Source organism: Oncorhynchus kisutch, linkage group LG20 (assembly GCF_002021735.2).
Source record: "Oncorhynchus kisutch isolate 150728-3 linkage group LG20, Okis_V2, whole genome shotgun sequence".
In the NCBI taxonomy this organism is placed as follows: Eukaryota; Metazoa; Chordata; class Actinopteri; order Salmoniformes; family Salmonidae; genus Oncorhynchus; species Oncorhynchus kisutch.
This window is the reverse complement of record NC_034193.2, coordinates 26,882,891-26,901,232: the sequence shown is the minus strand read 5'-3', so window position 1 is coordinate 26,901,232 and position 18,342 is coordinate 26,882,891. Positions and strand designations below refer to the sequence as shown.

The following is an 18,342-nucleotide window of genomic DNA, read 5'->3' as shown; positions in this document are numbered from 1 at the left end:
AGGAGGTTGGTAATATAGGTCATATCATAGGGGTCAAATCTTTTGAAAGGTTTCGGCTACAAACAAGCTGTCGTAATGGTATAACCATGATGGCAACAAATATGCACTCGCTTTCTTCTCTCCAAAACAACGGGTGAGTGAAGACTAATCATTACAAAAATGTTACCTGGGCAATTTGTTTTCTACTTGCACTGGTGCTACCAAATGAAAATATGCATGTCACACAGCAAAATATTGAAGCATGTATGCGAACGAAATGGTCAGACTTTAGAGGTCTGCATATACCTGTGTTGTTGACGCCATCATCTTCTCTGCTACCCTTTTGGATGACCAGGCCTCCCTGGAAGAGCTGCAGGAAACATGGAGGCTCCTTGCCCTGTGCCACCAACACCTAACCACCAGTAAGAAAGACAGACCCCATTGTAACAACGGATTAAATCAATCAAGGTCCTGTTGAACAGCAAATTCATACATACAGTGCCTTGCGAAAGTATTCGGCCCCCTTGAACTTTGCGACCTTTTGCCACATTTCAGGCTTCAAACATAAAAGCCTGCGCTTTTAACGGACCCCTGAGACTATCACAGTGCAGGTGCATTTATACGGAGAATTGATTACACACAGGTGGATTGTATTTATCATCATTAGTCATTTAGGTCAACATTGGATCATTCAGAGATCCTCACTGAACTTCTGGAGAGAGTTTGCTGCACTGAAAGTAAAGGGGCTGAATAATTTTGCACGCCCAATTTTTCAGTTATTGATTTGTTAAAAAAGTTTGAAATATCCAATAAATGTCGTTCCACTTCATGATTGTGTCCCACTTGTTGTTGATTCTTCACAAAAAAACACAGTTTTATATCTTTATGTTTGAAGCATGAAATGTGGCAAAAGGTCGCAAAGTTCAAGGGGGCCGAATACTTTCGCAAGGAACTGTACAATCAAGTGCGCTAGATTAGGGCTGGAGTGAGAGCCTGCAGGAGGGTAACTTTACTGGGAAATAGTTAGACATCCCTGCACAAGTGACACTTTTTGGTGCTGTGGACTAACCTGTGCCCCCCTGTGGTTCCCCAGCTCGACGGTCATCAGTGCGGAGGTGCCCTTGCCACTGACGCTGGAGTGACGGCCCTGCCAGAAGAAACAGGCGCTGCGCTCCCGACCGGCACCCCCACTACTCAGCTCCCCCGGCTTCTGCCTCTTACCCACTGGAGGACAAATAATTAAACAAACAAACATACAAATGACAACATCAATGGTGTAATGTAATATTTGTCGGGTTAAGACGGGTAAGATATACTAAGCTATCTGTATGTATTATGCAAAGGCAGCAGCTACTCTTCACGGGGTCCGGCAAAATGAATCCATTTTAAATACATTCATTACAGAATTCCCAACACACTAAGTGTGTGCCCTCAGGCCCATACTCCACTACCACATATCTACAACACAAAGTCCATGTGTATAGTGCGTATGTTATCATGTGTGTGTATGCATGTGGCTGTGCCTATGTTTGTCTTAAATCTGATTCTACTGCTTGCATCAGTTACCTGATGTGGAATAGAGTTCGATGTAGTCATGGCTCTATGTACAATGAAACTAGTTCAGACAGGACAACTAGTTCGGTAAGGGAGAGGAATGGTTTAAAAAAAATCTCACTTAAAGGGAATGTTTCTGATTATGGGGGAGGGGAGAGCTTAAGGGAGGGGTAGAAGGAAGGAGAGCTGGCCTCCCATTGTCTGTTATGGACTGTGAAGAGACCTCTGGTGGCATGTCTTGTGGGGTATGCATGGGTGTCTGAGCTGTGTGCTAGTTGTTTAAACAGACAGCTCAGTGCTTTCAACCTCTCACAAATACAAGTAGTGGTGAAGTCAATCCCTTCTCTACTTTGAGACAGGAGAGATTAACAGGCATATTATTTATATGTTTGCTCTCTGTGTTCATCCAAGGGCCAGCCGTGCTGCCCTTTTCTGAGCCAATTGCAATTTTCTTAAGTCCCTCTTTGTGGCACCTGAACATTAGTCCAGGTGTGACAAAACTAGAGCCTGTAGGACCTGCCTTGTTGATAGTGCTGTTAACCTGTCTGGGAACGTGGTTCCACTAACTACATTTCTCAAACATACAAGTAAGTATTAGGCACCATTTTATAGATACAACTCTCGTTAATCCAGCCACAGTGTCTGATTTTAAAAATGCTTTACAGCGAAAGCTCCACAAACGATTATGTTAGGTCAACACCAAGTCACAGAAAAACCCAGCAATTTTTCCAGCCAAAGAGAGTCACAAAAAGCACAAATAGATATAAAATTAATCACTAACCTTTGATGATCTTCATCAGATGACACTCATAGGACTTCATGTTACACAATACATGTATGTTTTTTTCGTAAAGTGAATATTTATATCGAAAAATCTAATTTTACATTGGCGTGTTATGTTCAGTAGTTCCAAAACATGCAGTGATTTTGCAGAGAGCCACATCAATTCACAGAAATACTCATAATAAACGTTGATGAAAATTCAAGTGTTATGCATGGAACTTTAGATAAACTTCTCCTTAATGCTGTGGCAGATTTTTTTTAAAACTTTACAGAAAAAGCATAATCTGAGTACTGCGCTCAGAGCCCAAAACAGCCAAAATAAATATATTTGATGATCTTCATCAGAATGCACTCCCAGGAATCTCAGTTCCACAAGAAATGTTTGATTTGTTCATTAAAGTTAATAATTTATTTCCATATACCTCCTTTTGTTAGGGCGTTTGGTAAACAAATCAAAACGCGCATGCAAGTCCAGCGGAATGCTCAGATTAAAATTCCAAAAAGTTATATTACTGGTCGTAGAAACATATCAAACTATGCATAGAATCAATCCTTAGGATGTTATCATAAATGTTCAATCATGTTCCAACCAGAGATTTCCATTGTCTATGGAACGAGAGCTACCTCTCACGTGAATGCTCATGACTGAGATCGAGGCTGCTGGCAGACCTCTGACTCATTCCCCTCTCATTCAGCCCCCCTTCATAGTAGAAGCCTCAAACAAGTTTCTAAAGACGGTTGGCATCTAGTGGAAGCCTTAGGAAGTGCAACATAACCAATATCCCACTGTAACTTCAATAGGGGCTGAGTTTAAAAACTACAAACCTCAGATTTCTCACTTCCTGTTTGGATTTTGTCTCAGGTTTTTGCCTACCATAAGAGTTCTGTTATACTCACAGACATCATTCAAACAGTTTTAGAAACTTCTGCGTTTTTTCTATCCAATACTAATAATATGCATATATTAGCATCTGGGATCGAGTAGGAGGCAGTTTACTCTTGGCACGCTTTTCATCCAAAAGTGAAAATGCCCTTTATTATGAACAGTTCTCTCCCCATCTTAGCTACTGTTGTATCAATATGTTTTGACCATGACACAGTCACCTCAACTAATAAATAATGTGGATATTGAGCAAGATTTAGTTGAGGTTTAGGGTTTAGTGAATGATTTGTCCCAAATATAATGCTTAAATTTAGGACAAACATTCCTTTCCACTCATTCTGTAACTATACAACTGTTGCTGTAGTAGCTGACATGTATCGTCATCCGCATACATAGACACACTGGCTTTACTCAAAGCTTTTTACCATGTCAGCTCGGGGATTCGATCTTGCAACCTTTCGGTTACTAGTCCAACACTCTAACCACGAGGCTACCTTTTTATTTTTTTATTTGATTTATTTCACCTTTATTTAACCAGGTAGGCTAGTTGAGAACAAGTTCTCATTTACAACTGCGACCTGGCCAAGATAAAGCATAGCAGTGTGAACAGACAACACAGAGTTACACATGGAGTAAACAATTAACAAGTCAATAACACAGTAGAATAAAAAGAGTCTATATACATTGTGTGCAAAAGGCATGAGGAGGTAGGCGAATAATTACAATTTTGCAGATTAACACTGGAGTGATAAATGATCAGATGGTCATGTACAGGTAGAGATACTGGTGTGCCAAAGAGCAGAAAGTAAATAAATATAAACAGTATGGGAATGAGGTAGGTAAATTGGGTGGGCTATTTACCAATGGACTATGTACAGCTGCAGCGATCGGTTAGCTGCTCAGATAGCTGATGTTTGAAGTTGGTGAGGGAGATAAGTCTCCAACTTCAGCGATTTTTGCAATTTGTTCCAGTCACAGGCAGCAGAGAACCGGAACGAAAGGCGGCCAAATGAGGTGTTGGCTTTAGGGATGATCAGTGAGATACACCTGCTGGAGCGCGTGCTACGGGTGGGTGTTGCCATCGTGACCAGTGAACTGAGATAAGGTGGAGCTTTACCTAGCATGGACTTGTAGATGACCTGGACGCCCCATGTCATTGTTGAAGAGATATAAAACAAAAATGGTCTATCCACACTCACTTTACGGAAGTCAAAATGACAATTCTTGCCTTTTATCATTTGGTCAGATATAATTGGATGTATAGTGTCAGCGTTTGTTGCTGACATGTCATGCCTAAGTTAGCTAATCTTGCCAATGAAAATAATTATTAAAGTGGTTGGCAATATCAGACGGTTTTGTAATGAATCTGATTCACTGATTCAATGAATGTTCCGTTTGCCTTTTTCCCCAAAATGTAATTGAATGAATACGCTTTGGTGCTATCACTATCATTCTTTGTCATTTACCTTTGTTTCATTGTGTAGTTTCTTCTTCTTCTTCATTTAATTCAGTTTAGTCACATGATCAGTTGTGCAGCCAGACTTATTTGCCATTCCTTTTGCCTCACCCCTCTCAACCATACCATTTTTAAAATGTTTTAATTCCTCATCAATCCACAGGGATTTAACAGTTTTTAAAGTAATTTTCTTCATGGGTGCATGCTTATTAGTAACTGGCATAAGTAATTTCATAAATTTGTCAAGTGCAATGCCTCATTACACACCACGGACCAACACATTCTTTACATGAACAACATAGGAATCACTACAAACTTTATTGTATGACTTCTTATACACTATATTAGGCCCAGCCTTTGACATTTTGGTTTTCCTAGATATGGCTATGATACTGTGATCACTACATCCAATTGATCTGGATACTGCTGTCAAGCACATTTCTGCAGCATTAGTAAAGATGTGATCAATACATGTTGATGATTTAATTCCTGTGCTGTTTGTAACTATCCTGGTAAATAACCTGGACCAGGTTGCTGGCACTGATTACAGTTTGAAGCTTTTTCTTGAGTGGGCAGCTTGATGAAAGCCAGTCAATATTCAAATCACCCAAATAATAGACCTCTGTTGATATCACATACATTATCAAGCATTTCATACATGTTATCCAGATACTGACTATTAGCCCTTGGTGGTCTATAGCAGCTTCCCACAAGAACGGGCTTTAGGTGAGGCAGATGAACCTGTGACCATATTGATTCAACAGTATTTAACATGAGATCCTCTATAATCTTTACAGGAATGTGGTTCTGAATATAAAAAGCAACACCTCCACCACTGGCATTTGTCTTTCCTATAAATGTTATAACCTTGCACTATTACCACTGTAACAAAAGGTATTGTCTAAGTGAGTTTCTGAGATTGTCAGAATATGAATGTCATCTGTTACTAGGAAGTTATTCATTTCATGAACCTTGTTTTCTTAAGCTGCATATGTTAATATGGGCTATTTTGAGCACTTTTCATGGATGTTTGTTTTCATTGGGAAGCTTTGCAGAACTAGACATTCTCATGTTATTTATGTTCGTGCAGGTTGAACTGCACACAGTAGACTTCCTACTAGGGCACAACGCGCCTCAGTGCTAACAGCATAAATCGGGTTCGATAGACCAGCAGAGGCATTCGGGGCAGTTAGAGAGACATCAATTAGGTTACTTACATTATGACTACCAATGTCCTTGGTATAATATACATTTGTTAAAGCATTATGTTGACTCAGGAACACAATGGTAGGGATTAACTGAGCTGAGCTTGGGTCATTGATTGATAAGTCATTGTCTCAACGCAGCCTTATAATGTTGTGAAAGGGTCCAGGAACCCAAATTATTTGGGTGGATCCCATCCTCTTCATAAAACGTGTTTTGTTTCCAAAAGGTATCACAATTGTCAACAAGTTACACCCATTAAGCTGCAAAAATCACATAGGATTATTTCTCCTCACAACTGGCTGTTCAATGCAACAATTCAGAGAGGACACCGGGCCGGATATGATGGGTATTTTATTAGTGTCAAGCAGAGAGTCAATCAACTCTGAAATCCAGTTTAAACTTTTCAGAGCTGCACTTCGTAATGTCATTAAAATACAAATGGACTACGATAGAATCGATGTCCATGTCCTGCCGTAGTACATTCGGGAGCAGATTAGTAATGTCATTTATTCATGCTCCGGCATAGAACATGCAAAAACAGTCACATTTCTTACCATGGAGCTGCCCAAAATCACGGCCGGAGAGAAGGACGAGGAAAGCCGCGCAGGCCTCTGACAGATGGAGAAGCCCAGCACGATCCAGAGCAAGGGCGGACACTCGCCGACGTCGAAATCGTAGGGGAAGGATAGGAGTAGGCACAGCGACCGCAGGCACAGCGACCGCAGACACAGGTACCCCCAGTGACTAAGATGCAAGGAAGATCAGGCTCTAGGGCCTCTCGCTGGGAGTGTAGGCAGCTTTGCGGCAGGCCGCTGTCTTCAGCTTCCACGGCTCGTGACACGCGACCATCATTGATTGCCATGCGCCCTCTTGCTTCGACTCGGCTATCAGATGGGGGAGGAGAGGTAGGAGATGGCTCCCCTGGCGAACAAACTCCGAGCAACACCGGCCAGTCGGATATAACGATAAACGACAAGACGGAAATACATCCAACATGCGCAAGCGGTAAACATTCCACTCTGCGTTTCCCCCAGTTTCTTACGTAGGCTGGCTACCTGCGTGATCAAGGAAGCCACTCCGAGCCTATAATCCTTGGAAAGCAAACGATTGCCGCATTGGAACTCTGAGTGATCCAGTTTGTCCCGAAACAAAGTAGCAGATACAGCTTCTACAGCGCTGGTTCATTTCCTTCTCCAGACAAAGAGGGTTCTTGAAGAATAATATCTCATGAGCTGAATATAGCTAACATCAGCCATTCAGCTCATCTGGGACTAAATTAGTTAGCTGAATGGCTGATGTTAGCTATATTCAGCTCATTAGATATTATTCTTCAAGAACCAACGGGAACACATATATGGCAAAAACATCTGTATCTATCACTGTGGATTTAATCCTGGTAAAGCATTGATCAAAACTTTTGATGAGATCCAACTAATTGTTTTTGAAATATTCAAGACACAATACCAGTGAGCTGGAGTTTCTCAATAGTCTTTTCCTCCATGCGTCTGGAACTATGAACAACTACATCGTGCAAAAATATCCCTCATCTCAACAACTCGCTGTACTACTTCTACCCCCATAGAGATACAATAGGTTACATCTAATAGCGTGACGCACCCACAGTGGCCCTTCACCCAGCAACTTTAGTAGATTATTATGACGTTCGTATGACAACATTACTCACCCACAGTGGTGACCGAGTACTTCCAGCGGATCACGTAGGTGTCTCCTTCGTGCAGCTGGCCCAAGCTCGCCGCCACCAGCTCCTCCTCCTCAAACTCCCGGATATGCCAGGCGTCCACTGCCACTGTGGCGAGCTCCGCCTGGCGTCCGTCCTCCGTTCGAACCATCCCGTAGCCACGCTGAACGTCTACGCCCTCCAGGAGGCTACGTACGGGGCCACCCACACTGTCCAGCAGGGCCTTGGCGTCACACGGTTTTAAGACGTCGGGCTTGGCCGCCTCAAGGGGCGAGCGGAGGGTAGAGTGCACAGGGCTCTGGAGGGGGAGAGAGAGAGAGGGGGAAATGGGTATGAGAGAGGAGGAAATGGGTGTTTGTTTTTTCTTTCTTCTTTCCACAAAAGCAATGGGACCGTATACTGTATGACTAAGTATGTGATTATGCCTCATAACATGATGACCCAATGTGACAAAAGGGCTTGAAAAGGGTGGATTCTATTAATCAATTATTTTTAATATTGTAATGAGGTAAAAAAAAAAATTAAAAATGTAATTGCCTCCCCATACCAGAACGCTTTTCATTTGCTACACAGACATTCTTCTCCCTGTCTCCTCATCTGCACTGATCTGAAAAGAACTGACGAGGTGAAAGACAGCCTAACGATGAGCATGCACCATATTGCTTTCACCTGTCTTTCCCAATCCATTGCTTTCTCTCTGGGGTTTTAGGCTCGGTTTCTGTGTAAGCACTATGTGACAACTGCTGATGTAAAGAGGACTTAATAATTATTATGTTTTTGATTGAGGACAGCTGTTTAAGCAATTGAGATAAAGCCCATGGCCTCCCCCCTAGATCCATTTCCATACCTTGGCCTCATCCATGGCAGACTCCTCTTTCCTCTCGGCCCAGTCCAGGAACTTCTCTCTGAACAGAGCCGTCTCGTTGTGCTCCGACAGACGGCCGAACAGAGCCCAGCTGGGACGTCCCTCACCCTGCCTACACACAAAACACATACAGATACACAAAAACATTGAGAAAACGACACCAACAAAAACACTCTCACAGTGCGGCGCATCGAAAGTAGTGATGGGGGAAGAAAATGGATACAAATACATAACGCAATATTATTTGATGATATTACAACGAAACTTTGACATGTCTCTCTGTAGCAGACAAGAGCAACATGTTTGGAATATCGAATCGCAACACATATAAAATCATGAATAGCAATAGATATATTGTGATAATATTGTATCGTTAGGCCCCTGGCAATTCCCAGCCCTAATCTAAAGTGTCTTCGCCCCATTGACACGGACTTCAACATTTGCAAATACTTATCACTGCTAAACAGATGCTAGACACATGCTGCCATACTCTAGTGTAGACAGTCCTTTGCCTCTGCATATTCGTGGTAGTGGCACTCAGTTCAAATGAGAGCACTGGTCCTTCAAACACTAGCCCTTCAAGCAACTCCAAACGTTTTTGTGGCAAGACCCAGCAAAGAACTTTAGAATTTTCCTGTGGATCATCAAAAACTGAGCGATGTGATTGGACAGTGTGTATAAAAGGGCAGGCTAAGAGCTTGCAACTCACTCAGGGACATCAGTATTGGTGGAACAGGCGTCCAGGGGGTTGACCCTGCAGCTGCTGTAGTCGTAAGAACCGCTCCACAGCTGCCTCCCTAATTGGACAGCCACCTTTCTGTCACCAAGGGGGACGTCCTTCCCCGTCCAAACGTACACCTCACTGCCAAAGTCAAACACTAACACCTAGAGAGAGGGGGAATCAGGAAAGTTCGACACACACACACACACTCACACACATACAAACGCACACGCACTTTCACACACAGGTATACCTCTTTAGAGTTGAGCAGGGTGACACTGGGGATGGAGGCCCAGGCCTCTTTGTGGGGCACCAGTTTGCCCTCCTGCAGCCCGTAGACCCCATTAGAGTCTAACACACCACTTTCATACAGCTCATCCTCCTCCGGCTCCCCTGCACCTGCACACAAATGGACATGGAAATGGACATAAGTGTGTGTGTGTGTGTTGAGAGGGGGTGTTGGAAGGTGGTGTGTGTGATGAGGTGTATTAGATATGGTCATCTTTGTGTGTGGTCTGTGTTCAAAGTGTGCACCTGGGATATGTTTACGACCTGCTCCACCGTGTGTGTGTACAAGAATGTGTTTATGCGAGTACGCACATTTATTTATTGTGTAAGTGTACACTGTGTGTATGTGTGTGAGAGAGAGACTGACTGTGTATGCACATCTACTGGTGTGTGTGTACAATTTATGAGCACACTATGTGTGTGTATATGTGTGCATGCAAACAAGCACGTATGTACCTCTGTAGTCGGTCTTGCCCCCCAGTAGGTCCCAGAACTCCTTAGCCCATTTGTTGTCAGTGTTGATGCCCTCCTCCAGCACAGTCACCTGGGAGGCCTTACAACCAAGGTCCCTCTTAGCCTGCACGAACGATGCCATCTCTGAAGCCTAGGGATACAGGACAGGCCAAAGAGCTTAGACCATGGTCGTATTCATTCGGGCAACTTTTTTTCAATTCATTATTTGTATTTCGACGAACTTCCTGACGTGACTGAAACGGATTACTTTCGGATAAACAGAAGTGTCTGGGGGATTAGGATTTCTGGATGGGGAAGGAGAGAGGCTAGTGTGGAGCTGAACAGTAACACATTTCAGACGGAATGTTGACATTGTATCACATGGTGGCCACAGAGCAAATACATACAACTGTTGAAACATTCGACTTCAACTGATCTACTTAACTCTAGAACTGGCAGCCATGTAATACTGAATGCATCCAAATGGAACCTTTGGTTTCTATGTGCACCGGTGCCTCTTTTGACATTACTTTTAAAAACTCTAGGCAGTAGCTCTAGGCTAGAACTCATCCAACATTCTCTAGAACCTTGGCATGTTGGCAACCAAGCCAACATATTTATCCTAAAACCTAAGACTTCAGCTGAATTTTGATTCTTGATGGATCACCATTACAATCATGGAAAAGTACTGCCTTCAGAGGAGTGTAGCGCCCTCCGGGCGGTGGAAGGACTTATGTGAAGGGGGAAATTCTTTCCCTCAGGAAATGCAGTGTGAGAAGGTAGAGAGCTGCTCCTCTTCCTCCCCATCCTCCATCTCCCAGGATGGTGTCTGTCCTCGTCACCCGCTACTGTTACCACCAGAAGCAGAACTGGGACCTCCAGGCTCCACCAGGACATACCGCAGTTCCTCCCAACTGAGGAGCAGCAGCAGTGTGGAGAGAGTGAAGTCAACTCCACAGTTGAGCCGCTGGTCTGCCAGGTCAAAGTACACTGGCGACTGAAACAGGCTAGTCTCTGCCGCCACCACTGTGAGGCCCAGGGTGGAGAACATACCTCCCACATCTCTACCTGGACCATGGTCACCAGGCTGAGGGCCCCTGTTTAATGACAAGGGCGATGACCAGGTGATGCAGCTCCTCTAGATTTAGTGCTCCCAGGCCCAGCCATGTTCTTCACCAAACTGTACAACTCTTCTCTCATGGCCGAGGTATGTCATGTCACCATAATATACAGCTGTATTGTTAGAGAGCCACCCTGAAACAATTTTACATTTGATAGAGTTAAGGGTCTGATTTCTCTCTCTCATCAGAAGAGGAGGAGGAAGAGCAGGAGGAGAACCTGCGGAAGCTCAAGGAGCCCTTGGAGAACAGGTTTGTCCAAAACACTGCTCCCAGACTTCCGTCCCATACCCATCACCTCTCGTCACCAGAGAGGAGCCCCACTGGCAGGTCTGAGGCTAAGGAAGAGCTCCTAATGATCCACGGTCACTGCGTCCCAGTGTAGCAGCAGATCTACTACTCGGTGGTGGACTCCATGCTGGCCACCGCCTCTGTCCATTCCCCACACTACAGCCTGAACCAGCAAATGTGGGAGGCGCTCTGGTGCCCCACCTTCACCAGCACCCAGCTGGTAGACAGACGGGTGGGGGTGGAGGAGACGTTGAGCGTGAGACGCTATGCTCCCCAGATAGCCGTGGACATCAGCGAGGAACCAGAGCGTCAGCAGTCTCACAGGGCCAGGCACTGAACTGCCCAACTGCTTTTACTCTTTAAAAATAGAATTCAGATATTTTTTTACACATTACCATTTTCAAAATAAATATTTTTTAACTATACTATTTTGGGCTGGTCTTTCTTACCATCATATTTAGACAATAAAATGCAGATATATTTAAAATATATATATTTTATTAAACAAACAGTTCATAAAGTATAACAGTTCCTAATCATCTGTTCATTTGAGAACATGTTGAGAGGTCGGACAGTGTTAGTGAATGATAGTCCTGTAGAATAGAGGGTTGAGAGTGATGGATGGAAAGGTGGAAGGAATGTAATGGGAGAGTGCTCAGCCCATGTCCCTGTGAGTAGATCTGAAAGGATCAGATAACAGTAGACCCGTTCCAGGAGAATGTCGTGGTGAGTACATCCTGTTTGAAGTACACTAGACCAACATAGCTACAGTTGTGTAGCAGGCGTCAAAGCTGAGTGCTGAAAAACCCTGGAAGTACATGAGTGAAATTAGGGCTATGGTGCTCATTTGAATTTCCTAGATTTTTCAGGCTAAGGATCAGTCCAACACGTTCACCTAAAACATTGTTTTTGTGTTTAATTATAGACAGAGGCTGCGGTTCCAAAGGTACCCCCCCATTCTGGAGGTACCCCCAGAAAGACGATTTTTTAGCGCTACACACTTCAGAACTCTGCGGTCTCGTTGTGTGAGCTTGTGTGGTCTACCACTTCATGGCTGAGATGTTGTTGCTCCTAGACATTTCCACTTCAGCACTTACAGTTGACTAGGGCAGTTCTAACAGGGCAGAAATTTGACCAACTAACTAGTTGGAAAGGTGGCATCTTATGACAGTGCCACGTTGAAAGTCACTGAGCTCTTCAGTAAGGCCATTCTACTGCTAATGTTTGTCTATGGAGATTGCATGGTTGTGTGCTCAATTTTATACACCTGCCAGCAACAGGTGTGGCTGGAATAGCCCGAATCCACTAGTTTGAAGCTGATGTCCACATACTTTTGTAAATATAGTGCATGTCTAGTACCTTGGCTTTCTCGATGACGTTGGCGAACTCTCCGCTCCACATGAAGCAGTGTTTGGGGGTGATGAGCAGGAAGCAGTCGCCGCTGTTCAGGGAATGGGCAGCGGGCTCCACCAGACGCACCTGCACATGCCTCCGACCTGCAGACCACACCCAGACAGACCCCCTTTAGAAACCAGACAGTCACTTACTCCAACCAGTCATTCCTATGCTTATGGAAGTTTAGTTAAGGAACAACCCTGAAAGAATTTCCGAAGAAATATGCTACTGTGCACTCCCTGGAGATGAAGTGGATGGGTGAAGCAAAGTTTGAAATCTGTGCCACTGTTGTATTGTTCAAGAGTACTGGTAATGAACAAAAAAATGTGTCAAATGTATTTACAATGAAGAATCATTGTAAATAAAACGTAGTGCACTATACAGAGAATATGGTGCAACTTTTTAACAGAAAAAGGGCGTTCCTGACCTCATGACCTTTGCCCTCTGACTGACCTTTGATGCGGATGAGCATGAGCTTGTTGAAGGGCAGCGTGCTGTTGTTGGTCACCACCTCAGTGGACTTGGTGCTGCGCAGGTTGACCTTGCGGAAGTTCTCCTTGCTAGCCAGGCCGGCCAGAGCTGCGTCCGCCAGGTTGGAATGCTTGGCCACTATGGATGACAAGAGACAAAATGGAGGTTAGTAGGCCATTATTGTTCTTGGCCAATGTGGACTTGAGCTGAAACGGGGGTGGGTAGCAATCCAAAATGGAGGTTAGCAGCGACTCATCGACACCCCCACCCGGGGTAGGGGTGTCTCTAATCCACTCTAATCACTCTAATCCGCAGCCTCTGACTCCATGGGGGACCGTGCATTCAGCTATGTCAACCTCACTCTCTGGAACTCTCCCCCCCCCCGTATACCTGCGAATCTGACTCCATTCAATCCTTCAAGTCCCGTCTCAAAACCCACCTTTGAGTAATAGTATTTACTAGTATGGGGTCCAAACAGGAAACAAAACAAATAAAATACATAATGTAATATAGATAATACTCTATTATCTCCTCCCTCTGCCTCACACTTCAGAAACAGGAGATGGCTCCTGCCCTATGAGCCCCTACATAATACAGTGCATATTACAATACAAAATATATAAAAATGTCTGTCTCTTGACAGTCCCGGTTGCCCGTAAGGTGTTCTTTTAACTTGGTTTTATTGCTAGCTTGAGTTACCTGGGGGTTCAGAAAGTTCCATGTAGTCATGGCTCGATTTAATACAGTGCATTTCCCAGCCTCTGTTCTGGACCTGGGGTATGTGACGAGACCACTGATAGCATATCTTGTGTTGTACCGATGAGTGTCCGAACTGTGTGTCAAATGCTTGAACAGACAGTTTGGTACCTTAAACAACAAGCATTCAGCCTATAGCATTTCATTTTTGTCTTGCCCTCTTGTCTTTTTATCATGTAGGCAATGTCATGTAAACGGTTGGTCCCATGTTTCCTGAGCTGAAATAAAAGATCTCAGAAATATAATAAAATAGCACTTCCTTAGCCACCTGGAGATTCACTTTTAGAAAACGATCCATTTACAACTTGTTAAATGGATAGTTATCTTTGAAATCTGCGTTGCATGGGCCTCCTGCGTGGTGCGCGTTCTAAGGCACTACATCACAGTGCATGAGGCGTCACTGGTTCGATCCCAGGCGGTGACGCATCCGGCCGTGACCGGGAGACCCATGAGGCGGCACGCAATTGGCCCAGCGTCGTCTGGGTTTGGGGATGGTTTGGCCGGCCGGGATGTCCTTATCCCATCGCGCTCTAGCGACTCCTGTGGCGGGCACATGCATACTAACGTCGGTCTCCAGTTGTACGGCGTTTCCTCCGACACATTGGTGCGGCTGGCTTCCGGGTTAAGCGAGCCGTGTGCCAAGCAGCATGGATCTCGATCTTCGCCTCTCCTGAGTTCGTACGGGAGTTGCAGCGATGGGACAAGACTAACTACAAACTGGATATCACAAATTTGGGGGGGAAAAGGGGTTAAAAAGAAAATAAACAAACCACCTTGCATTACAGAACACATATTACAGGAATGGCTTACTCCTCTCCACTTGGATCCTCTTGGTTTCCACGGTAGCTATATTGAGTCTCTGTTCCGTGTAGACCTGGCGGATGTCGTTGCGGGCCGCCAGGGCACGGAGGGGGTTGCGTGAGCCCTGGTTATTCCGAGTAGGACGCACAGCACGCTTGTGCTCCGTCACTGCCGATGTCAACCTAGAATCATACGCAGAAGTCGGGGAGGTTAGAAGGAGAGATGTACACCTTGAGATCATTTACAAATGCAAAAGGTAATTTAAAAACAAAAAAACTTTGTTAAGTGAGAATAGGCATTGGTCTGAAGCCAAAAAATAAAGGAAATTCACATGAACATCACAATGCAGATTCCACCAATGCTCTTCCAAGGTTTTCCAGCACACAGCTCTGACCTGCTACAGTAGCTATGTTGGTATAGTACTTCAAACTGTGTGTAGGCAGGTTGCTTAGGATTCAAACCTTCTCAAACAACCTAATTAATACTTTTTTGGAGGTGCTTCCACAATAACGTGATTGTACGACATTCAAGTTATTGGAATCTTCACCCACCACAGTAAGACACTATCCCATTACGTTACCTTTTCATGCTTTATAAATTAAATGAAGGCAAACTTAGCTTTTATTCTTACAAGACCATCAGGCTTGATTGAGACGATTTGTCTTGTAGTAATGTGGTGCCATGCCTGTATTTCCTTAAGCTTTAAAAAAACAACATAATAACATCCTTTTTTGTCAGTATGTGCCCAACATAACAGGTGGTGGTGTGTTGGACACAGTAGCTCAGATAGCATGTCGGCATTCATGATTTTTGTAACTGTTAGCTTACCTGTGTAATATTGAATTATGCTCAGAAGCACTTGTTTCAAACACGATCCTGTTTTATCAATTGCTGTTCTGACCAATGGCGAGTTCATTACCTCTGTCAAAATAATATGTGGTTGTTTGTACTTATTTCTTTCCGCAATAAAGATGGCGACGCAAGAATAATACACATTTGTGAATTTCATTTCTTTTTCGGCATCAGACCTATTATCACATAAAACATTGTTTTAAAAAAAATGCAATTTCTGTTTCTTTTTACACCGGAAGATGATTATGCAAAATTATTATACAACATTATAAATAAGCAATAAGGCCTGAGGAGGTGTGGTATATGGACAATTTACCACAGCTATGGGATGTTCAACATTCCAACCTTGTCTAGCATTATCTACTCTAAATAATGCATTATTCCATTGTTTGACCCACTTCTAAATGGGGCACTTTTATTATGAAGGCAAACTGCAAATTCCACTATTGTGGCTAATCCTTACTGTGGCTAGCATCACACAGGTGTGCACGGCAGAGTTGAAAAATATCCAACACATGGTTGTTAGTATGGCCCTGTTGATCAGCACACGTAGATTAAAATGCAAAAAAGACAGGAGTATGGTGTCAACAGATCAATATATAAGCGAAAATATTGGTCGGAAACGGTACCACAACCATACAGGTCCCCTAAACAGAGGACATCACGACTAAGAGGTTTAATGAAAGAATGGTCAAAATATCTCCTCCAGAAGGTGAACCTGCAATGTTCTAATCCACAGGCAGGAACTCGAACCATTACTTTCCAAATCCTGTTCTTAAAAAGTTGATTTTGACAGACTATTTAAATGTCTGGAAGCATTCATTCCAAAATGATTTTGTTCATACACTCAGTAGTGATTGCACATGTATTTATCTTGCTTGGTGAAAATATAGTAGTCTAAAACAGTTGATGGTTGAAAACAGACTCAAAAACAGACTCAATTGATCAAGTAGAAAGCATTTCCTTTTCTTTTGACTATACGCTGCTTGCTGGCTGGCTGTGCTGCAGCCTGATCTCATAGCATTTCGTATGATTATGTACAGTACCAGTCAAAAGCTTGGTAACACCTACTCATTCAAGGGTTTTTCTTTATTTTAGTATTTTCTACATTGTAGAATTATAGTGAAGACATCCAAACTATGAAATGTGGCAAAATCTGAAGCAAAAATTGGATAAAAGTAGAGAAAATGGCATATCATACACTACAGTTCAGGAACAATGGGAAAGTAATTTTGCTTTGAAAGTTGATAAACTTGTAAACTCACTTTGAGAAAATGGCCTTTGAATATTTTGCTACTACTATTGGAGAGCCCTTTGTCTACACCCATGCAGCCTCATTCACACCCTCTTAAGCTTTAGCCCCATCCATCTCTTTAAGGGTTGATCCGAATGTACTAACAGCAGCAGTCAAGCACCCAAGCTAACTTGCTAGCTACTTCCAGTCATCTACTGTGAGTGAGAGAGAACAGCTCACTGAACATTACTCGCCCTAGCAGAGCTGGTTAGGCTGTTATGTTATCCAGAGTGTGCTGTCAGATTGTCCGTTTCAAATTTAGAGCATCCACCGGACGCTCTGACCGATGAGTTTACTGACACCGGCCATATTCAATGGGTGTTAAGTGTTTGAAAATGAATCAGTTATTCTGCCCTCTCTGGCACACTCAGTGCTCTGAAATCGGAGTAGATGGCCAGACTGAATTTAGGAACGCACCCGAAATGGTTACTTGCATAGTGGAGTCTTTTGATAAGACATGTAGCAACTCATGACGTTACTTCCCTGCATGAATCTGCAGGTAGCTAACCAACCAGGTTCAATGTTAGCTAGCTAACATTAGGCTATAGCTAGCCAAGTATATGGCTCTTTCTGTCAAAATTAGAAACATGTTATATCCGAAAATGTAGCTAGCTAGACTATCTTAACCGCATACATCATTCATGGTTGTCCGGGTGTTTTCTCCATCTCCTTAGCTATCATACTTGAATTTCAAAATATGTTAGCATTGTCTATAAATGCTACAAAAAGGTAGCACATTGTTGTTTCTTATGTGCATGTGAGAGCGATAAATTATACATTTTATAAAAACTGTTGCACCTACAAATTTAGTAAAACCGGCATTTAAAAAAAAGGGACCAAAAGTCACTTTATGCACGCTATAGTCTCGTTTTAATCCGACGTCTAGAACTTGAGCTAGGTAGGCGCAATAAATAGTTTTAAAAATCAATTGCTAACAACCCAGTATGTGGTTCTCGGTAACGGCTGGACGGCTCATGACGAGTGTTGTGTACCTCCAATCAAGTTGATTTACAAATTTTCATCAAGATTGGTTGTGTACCTCCAATCAAGTTGATTTACAAATTTTCATCAAGATTGGTGTCATATTGGCTAAGATATGATGGTGGGGATTTTTTTTAAAGACAACTAAAAACTACTATCTATACTTTTCTCACCTCAAGTACCAACTACTCTAGTAGATAAGCAAACTCAACTAATCAAATTGACCAGTGGAATTCCCTGACTTATTCTCCCACTGAGAACTAAACTCAGCAAAAAAAGAAACGTCCCCACTGTCAACTGCGTTTATTTTAAGCAAACTTAACATGTGTAAATATTTGTATGAACATAACAAGATTCAACAACAGACATAAACTGAACAAGTTCAACAGACATGTAACTAACTGAAATTGGAGAATGTGTCGCTGAACAAAGGAAGGGGTCAAGATCAAAAGTAACAGTCAATACAGCTGGTGGCCACAGCAGAAACAAAGTACTG

The 18,342-nt window shown here is 43.2% G+C and overlaps 1 protein-coding gene across 4 annotated transcripts in view; it reads right to left on the bottom strand.

Annotated features, from left to right (window-relative positions):
* svild (supervillin d) overlaps positions 1 to 18,342 on the bottom strand; it is a 112,914-nt gene that overhangs the window by 13,496 nt on the left and 81,076 nt on the right. For all 4 annotated transcript variants that reach the window (XM_020453836.2, XM_020453841.2, XM_020453837.2 and 1 more), the window contains 10 exons: positions 14,729 to 14,901; positions 13,145 to 13,300; positions 12,656 to 12,792; positions 9,891 to 10,038; positions 9,400 to 9,545; positions 9,135 to 9,310; positions 8,408 to 8,537; positions 7,546 to 7,858; positions 1,049 to 1,203; positions 286 to 391 (listed from right to left, as the gene is read on the bottom strand). In XM_020453836.2, coding sequence (XP_020309425.1) covers positions 286 to 391; positions 1,049 to 1,203; positions 7,546 to 7,858; positions 8,408 to 8,537; positions 9,135 to 9,310; positions 9,400 to 9,545; positions 9,891 to 10,038; positions 12,656 to 12,792; positions 13,145 to 13,300; positions 14,729 to 14,901 — 1,640 coding nt within the window. The remainder of the gene's footprint in view (positions 1 to 285; positions 392 to 1,048; positions 1,204 to 7,545; positions 7,859 to 8,407; positions 8,538 to 9,134; positions 9,311 to 9,399; positions 9,546 to 9,890; positions 10,039 to 12,655; positions 12,793 to 13,144; positions 13,301 to 14,728; positions 14,902 to 18,342) is intronic.